The sequence below is a fragment of the Lotus japonicus genome, chromosome 1 (genome assembly GCF_012489685.1).
Source record: "Lotus japonicus ecotype B-129 chromosome 1, LjGifu_v1.2".
In the NCBI taxonomy this organism is placed as follows: Eukaryota; Viridiplantae; Streptophyta; class Magnoliopsida; order Fabales; family Fabaceae; genus Lotus; species Lotus japonicus.
This window is the reverse complement of record NC_080041.1, coordinates 48,432,221-48,440,307: the sequence shown is the minus strand read 5'-3', so window position 1 is coordinate 48,440,307 and position 8,087 is coordinate 48,432,221. Positions and strand designations below refer to the sequence as shown.

General features: G+C 38.3%; 1 protein-coding gene across 1 annotated transcript; it reads left to right on the top strand.

Moving 5' to 3' along the window:
- Positions 1-493: 493 nt before the first annotated feature.
- Positions 494-2,166, top strand: LOC130741300 (transcription factor TCP15-like). The gene has a single exon (XM_057594188.1). The coding sequence runs from the start codon at positions 698-700 to the stop codon at positions 1,850-1,852; it is 1,155 nt and encodes a 384-aa protein (XP_057450171.1). The 5' UTR covers positions 494-697; the 3' UTR covers positions 1,853-2,166.
- Positions 2,167-8,087: the final 5,921 nt, after the last annotated feature.

The following is an 8,087-nucleotide window of genomic DNA, read 5'->3' as shown; positions in this document are numbered from 1 at the left end:
TTTTTCTCAAACTAAATATCTCAGATTTTTCCACGTTCAGACTCCAGTCTACCCCTTCCATTATTTATTTAATGTTTTGGTATTACTATAATATCCGCACATCTATCTACCAACTATAAAATTAATCCTTTAAAACTTGAAGTTCAAATCAAGTTAATAGTTTTCTCCCAATAAAATTTTCTCAATACTCATTTACAAGTTGAATTCTAAATTAAATACAAAAAAGAATCAATTATCTATCAATTTTACTACTATTTTTTTTCCTTCCATTTTCTCAATACAATACAAACCCACCTCTCCTTACAACTGGAATTATCATATATGGATTAAAAATCAAAGGGGAAAAAAGTAGTGTATATAAATAATTAAAAAGAAGCACAACACAACAAAGCAGTTTCTTTCCGGAAAAATAAAATAATCATGCTTTTTAAAGCTCACCCATATAATTCCCACTCATTATTATCTTTGTTGCTTAAAGCTCTTGGCCTTCCCTTATCACCCCTTCTCTTTCTTAAATTGACTCAAATCAAATCATTTCCCCTCTACAAAGAAAGAAAACAAATAACCCTAGACTCACACACACATCTCCTCCTCCAAATATAGAAAATTAAACCAATAACTCACCGATCACACTCTGTCTCATAAAACCAACCATCACTCTCTCACACACAAACAAACACACACACACACATGCGATATGGAAGGAGGTGATGATTTCCACCACCACTTCCATCACCACCACCACCACCGACAAAACTTCCCACTCCAACTCCTTGAGAAGAAAGAGGATCAAGAAGCCGCATCTTGCTCCCCCTCATCACCTTCATCACTAGCCATCATCTCCCCCGAACCTGCCACCACTTCAAACCAACTCGCCGCCGCCGAGGCGGAACCCTCCAACAGCAAAAAGCCTCCGCCCAAGAGAGCCACCACCAAAGACCGGCACACAAAGGTAGACGGCCGCGGCCGCCGCATCCGTATGCCGGCCCTCTGCGCTGCCAGGGTCTTCCAGCTCACCCGGGAGCTCGGCCACAAGTCCGACGGTGAAACCATCGAGTGGCTCCTCCAGCAGGCTGAGCCCTCGGTAATCGCCGCCACTGGAACCGGCACCATCCCCGCAAACTTCACATCCCTCAACATATCCCTAAGAAGCTCAGGCTCATCCATGTCCGTCCCCTCCCACCTCCGATCCTCCTACTTCAGCCCTAACTTCTCCCTCCCGCAGCGTCGGCCGACCTTCTTCGAAAACACTTCCACCACCACCGCCGCTGCTGCATCCACCACAACCTTTCTCAATTTCCAACCCAACAGCCTGAACAACATGTTTCAAGCCAAGCATGAAGGGCTAGATTTATCCGAGAAACCGAGACACGGCGCCGAGCAAGACTTGTTATCACCATCTTCATCTTCATCCTCATCCTCATCCCAGCAGCAGCAGCATCAAGTAGGAAGCTACTTTCTCCAATCAAGCAGCGTCGGGACGATTCCGGCGAGCCACGCACAGATTCCAGCTAGTATATGGATGCTGGCGAATTCTAATAACAACCAAGGTATGAGTGGTGGTGATTGGGTTAACAATAGTGGTTTGTATAGAGGAGCTTTGCAAAGTGGATTGCATTTCATGAATTTTCCAACACACATGGCCTTGTTACCTGGTCAACAATTAGGGAGTGGAATTGGTGGAACTGGGAATGTAAATGAAGGACATGTGAGCATGCTGGCAGGGCTGAACCCTTACCGGCCGGTGATCGGCGTCTCCGAGTCTCAGGCGAGTGGATCACAATCACATCACGATGGCGGCGGTGAGGACGATCCTCGTGAGAACAACAATCATCATCATCATCACTCATAGATGAGTTCTTCTTGTTGATCTTATAGTAGTTTGATGGGTTAGTTAACTCAACGTGAGAGGTTTGATTGCCCTGCAGAGAAATTGAGTTTTGTTTAATGTTTATTTTAAAAGAATAATTTATTTCTTTTTTTGTGTGATTAATTAATGTTTTGGAAGAGGTGCGTGCATGATGGAAGAACAGGTGGGGAAGGTTTTTTAGGGTTTCTGAGAGATGATGATACTGTTTAACAGTTGGGTTTTTTGCTGGAGTTTTTTTTTGTAAGGAAAAAAAAAGTTTCCTTTGATTTATTTCATTACACGATATCTTATCATCATTGTCTGTGCAATAATTCACTTTTCTTTTTCACCTGAAATCATTTTAATTTGCTGCTTTTCATATATGTTGAGAAGAGAAAGAAAACAACTCATCACTTCTATCATATATAGTTAAGTTTCCTTCACATTTTACATTTGATTTTTATTCTTACATGTCTCACTAGTTAAATATATAGGATAGAAACAGTTTGCAAAAGAAAAGGATAAAAAAAAATAACACAAAGGATATAATTTTTTTCCGATGTATCCTAACTGATAACTATGAGACTAATTTCTTCGAGACTTCAAAGTAAATGTATTTCAATGTTAATTGTGTTTTTTTGAATTAAACCATCATGATTCAAAATCTTAGCCATGAATCTCGAGGTTAAGATATTTCAGTTAGAAAGGTATGGTGGTAATAGGATGGTAGGGTCGAGACCTTATCGACTCCGGTGGTGGGATCCAGCTGCTGGTTATTGCCCAAACCAGTGTACAATGTCACTGACAAACAGGTGGATCATTTCATTCCTATTTATTTTTTATTTATTTTCTTTCTTTCTTTTAAGTAGTGTTGGTGGGTCATTCTTTTGATGGCCACATTGAATGATTGGATCTGTGCTCAGCAAAGGGAAAATGTGGAATCTGGTGTTTCATGGACATATTATACTTCCTTAGCTTGTTATTTACTGTTTCCCTTAATTCTAGCACTTGTAGTATTAGAAGAGAAGCTATATATGTGAAAGAGAATAGCCGCATGTGTAGCTTCAGTTTTGATAATGGCTAGAACTAGTTTTAGAAAATTATTAAAGACATTTAATAGTGGAATGGAAGCGGTAGAGGAACCATAAGTTTATTGATTAGTTGTACATGGCAAGGTTTAATTTAGGGGTTCTTCACCTTTGATGCAATTTTCTCTTAACCCATAGCTTATAACTCTTCAAATTTTAGTCTCAATCATGCTTTTGTGAATACAATTGTAGTTTGATCTTCAATCCTACCATTGATAACTCTGTAATAGTCTAGTTTTATCCATTAGTTGCTTTTGCTTCTGATAAATAAAGTGATATTTGATAGCTATATGTTTAGTTCTACGACGTTCTACTACGAAGCACTGAGTTCTTCGCCATTGCAATTGCTAATTTGTTGTTGTAGTGAATTGTAGTCAGCCCATCATATTTTTCTCCCATTTCTTTAAGTATCCTTCATAGCTATATAGCTTGACTTGTTTCTTCACCAACTCCCACATACTCTTTTGTTCCTTGTAGATTGTTCAAAATTCTTTTGCCTGCTCCGGAGTGTGTTTGACTTAAGTTATGCATGAATATTGATAGAAAACTTGCAGCATACATGATGTATAGCCATGTAGTTGTCGAACATAGTAGACTACGAATTAGACTCTTGTATTGGGATGTATCAGCTTCTGGTCCTCCGCCATCTTTTTGTAGTTTCTCATTTGTCATGAGCGGGGTAATGGCAATCTTGCAATTGTACATCTTGAATTTCTTGAGTAGGCCTCCTGTGTATTTATTTTGTGAGATAAATATCATGTCATTTCTTTAACTTACCTATATGCCAAGGAATTAACTTATCAAGGCAAGGTCGGTCATCTCGAAAGTCTCCATCATATCTTTTTTGAAGTCCATCATCATCTTAGTATTGTTTCTTGTGTAGATAAGATCATCTACATACAGAAAGACTAAGAAGACTAAGAGAATAGGTCTTAATGTATAGTTATGCTCTTTTTCTTCTCATGAATCCTTGATCGATAAAGTACTGAACGATTTTATTGTATCATGCTTGAGGAGCTTACTTCAAGCCATAAAATTCTTTTTCAGTCTTAGGACTTTGATTTCATTTCCTTTGCACACAAATCCTTGTGGGTTCTTCACATAGATCTCATTTACAAGTATTCCCTTGAGAAAGACAAATTTGACGTCTAGTTGATAGATGAAGCATCCTTTTTGTGCTGCAAAAGCTATAAGAGCTCTTACCGTATCAAAATGAACAACAAGAGAAAATGTATCATTGTAGTCAATGTCGGGTTGTTGTCGAATAACCCTTTGTTACTAGCCTCACCTTGTGCTCTAGTATAGTGCCATTAGAGTTGACAATACAAGAAAAACACTCATTAGCTTCGGCCGAAAGCAGACGCTAACAGGCAAAAAATTGACACTACAATCGATTTAGCATTAGCTTCAAAGGATACATTGAAAATATCAAAGCTAACAAGTAGATTCATCCAGAAGGCCTATTGTAAGACCCAGTTTAGGGCTTATTATTTAAATAATATTATTTAATAATATTGTGTGATTTACTTGTGCGATGTGTGATATAATGCCTTTATAAAAGATGATTTATTATTAGAGGAAATATTAGGTCTTAGTAATGTCTGGACGTCGATGTACGTGACATTACGAGCGTTTTGACTGTAATATTGCTAGGGTTCTGCGACGAGGATTTTTAGGTCAAAATCGGCCCGACAAAGACGATAAGTTGACGAAACGAATCAGCGAAGATAATTTCGTGAGCCAAACCTCATGGGGAGGTGCTGGACATATTTCTAAAAATATTCCATGAGGGAATATTCCTTTCTTCTATTTTTTTGAGGGTTTTATTTAAATAAAATGAGTTTTTATGTAAATAAAATGTATTTAATTATTTTAAAACCTTTGATTTATTAAATAAACTAGTACTTTTTACCTGTGCGTTGCACGGGACATTCTTTTTTATTTTGTATTTTGTTTTTTTAATCTATTTAATTTATTCGTATAAAAAGGAGAAAAAAATAATATTATTTGCGATAGTTAGGTTTTTTTGTTGAAATGTTAATTTATGTTTTAAATTGTGTTTGTTTTTTTTCGTAGGTTTTTTTATGAGTATATTTGTTTTTTTATTTGTGTTGTTTGTCTTTGTCTATCTAATTTATGCTTTGAATTTATTCTTTTGATATAACAATTTTATTGTACTCACATATAGAAGTAGTCTTTTTTCTTGTGATATCTTAATATTAAGTTTGTCTTTTTGAGTTTCATAACTCATACGAAATAAATAATAATAAATTTATTTAAGATAACTTTGAAGTTAATTGTATAAGTCCATAAAATGACACTGATGAAGGAAGATCAAGAGGAAGGGTTAGGGAAGTTTTTTTATTGAATAACCTTTAACTTTTAAGATTTTTTATTGATATTAATTATTAGTTGATTAATAACTTAAATAATAACTAAATAATACACGGGTGACGCTACATGGAACAGTTTCCCGGACTTTTCACGGAACCCTGAGTTTCGAGGACGAAACTTTCTTTTTGGAGGGGAGTATTGTAAGACCCGGATTTGCAGAACTGGATTAAATGTTTATTTTCCGACTCACGCATAGGACCGGTGTAAGCGTGACAGGAGTTTACTATTTGGGAAAGTTTAATGAAGAAGAAAGTTCAGGAATTGCTTGAGGATAGTACCATAGTCGTTTTAGGAGTTAGTGCGAGTCGTCTGCACACCCGCCTTATGGTGAGAGTGTCCAGAATAGGCTAATTCCGCTCTTAAAGCATTGTTTGAGCGAAATTCTATATCCTTGGAAAAATAAGAAGTTCTCTTTATTTTTCCCTCGACCAGTGTTTCATTTCGGAACTCTGGACTGTACGCACGATAGGTTTCACTTCTCGGAAGTCCGACGACGCTAAATTCTATTCTCTCAAGACTTTAAATTCCAACACTGAATGAAGACTTTTTCTATTCGGAGCTTTTAACGAAGTTTCCATCCTCTTAGCCAGATTTCTTTCGACGTTTCCAATCTTTCTTCAGAACGAAGTTTTGGCATCCGACTTTCACAGCAAAAAGTAGTTTTTCGGAGCAAATTAACTCACACCGCTTTTGGATCGTTTTTCTCAAATTCAAGAAACCTGTTTTGATTTCTGGAATTATGTCGCCAGATTCTCGCTTAGAATTCACCGATGAACGTGCTGCAAAAATCGGAATCGCGAAATATTCATTTTCCCGCGATTTCACACTCCTATAAATAGGAAAAAAAGCAAAATATCTCCCATTCTTCACCATTGGGGCCGCGAGCAAGGAGGAGAGGAGAAGGAGGAAGAACTTCGTCGTTTCTTGACCGATTTTCGAGCTGTTTGTATCTACTTCACGGCACAGAGGTAATCTACTTACTTCTTACCTCTGATCATCTTTTATATCGCGTTTCTTTATCTCTTTCTGAGCTCAAAGTTTCGAGCTTTACGTAAAAGTATTCGATTTTCCCGATTTTTCTTTAGATCCATCTTCTATACTTACCCAACAACCTAGATCACTCGCCGTTGCGCACCGATTTCGATCGAGTCGCTAAAGATCTGAAAAACTGTGTAAAAACCCATTTACGTACATATTGAAACTTTATCGTCGAAAAGCCACAATCCGACTTAGTGCCTTTAGGATTAGTTGCTATAAATGCCGTTGTGAACAACCCCATCAAATTTGTTTTCCGAAGTTTCAACTTTGAGTTTTTGAGCTTTAATTTTGGACCAAAGTGCCCCTAACTAGTCGTAATTCCAACCGTTCGTTCTAAAATTTTTCCGACAATTTCTTTACCCTAGTTTTACCCTAAAACTACCTAGCAATTAAATTAGATCGAAGAAAAAGCGCCGGAACCCCTATTTCTAGAGAGTGGCCGAGAGCATGTTTAAGGGGGGGGGGGAGAATTTCGTTTTCGCGATAACTCGTCCTCTCGTGCTCGTTTGTTGTACTCCGAAGCTTCATGCGCTTTGTCTATCGTTAGTTAACATCTTTATGTTCGAATTGATTGTGTTTCACTTGATTTTCGCTTTGTTTACTCCAAGGTTCAGTTGAAGGAACTTGGGGTGGTACCGAGCTAACTGGTGAGGAAAACCTACGCTGCGAGGCTGGAGCAACTCGAGGTTAGGACAACTTACCTATTAGCTAAGATTTCATGATAGGCGTCGATAAATTCGACTTGTATATTACTTTGATATTCGATATGATGATGAATTATTGCTATGTTGTTTTCATAACTTATGATGTTGATGTTGTATTAAATTCTGCGCCTTGACGCGATTTCGGAGCGAAGAATCACTGAACTGATTCCTTTTGATCTTTCGGGTTGGATGAACAACCCTAGGCAAGTCCAGACCCGAGGTTTGAGACCTAGCCATTGTTTGTATACTTAGACTTTCCCCGGGGTTACATTTGGTGGGATTTTTGGCAAACTTAGAATGAATAGAATCTTGGAACTAGAGACCTTAGAGAACTTAGTCTTCAAGAATTAAACTCATAACCTGACTAATTCAATTTGAAACGTTTTCATTAACGAATAAACCATAGGGAATCTAAAGGGGAAAATGATTGCGAAAGACGGGGAAATGTCGACAAGTCTTGAAGTTACTGGGAATTGATGGACACCACGGGGGTGAGCCATGGTGACGAGAGGAGGTCACCGAGTACTTTGGTACTCTTGTTGTTGGAGTTTATGTCGTAGGGTCGACATTAAACCCTTGAGTTTTGAAATTGAGATTAAAGCTAAACACTTGCGTTGTGAGGACGATTCGATGTTTGGCTAACCATATTGCACCATGCATACATTCGAGGTTGGGACGATCAAAAGATTGGGCCTCGGTGAAGTTGTGACGGCTTCACGAAGGTTGGGACGGCCTTCATCGAAGAACACCTGGGTGTATCTTCGGCATAGCGGGCAGAGTGGTACAACCTAGGGTAGTTGGGACTGATCTGACTATGCATGAGTTTGTAAGCGACACCCGAGCAGAGTTGTCGACACTAGGCCGGTGTAGAGCAGACTCGATGGTGCCCATCCCAAACAACTATCCGGATCATTTTGAATTGCATTTCACGCATACATTCACCTGACTGGAATTGTATGCTGTTTGCATTATCGAATTATTGTTAGAGCCGATAACATGCTAGGAATATATTTA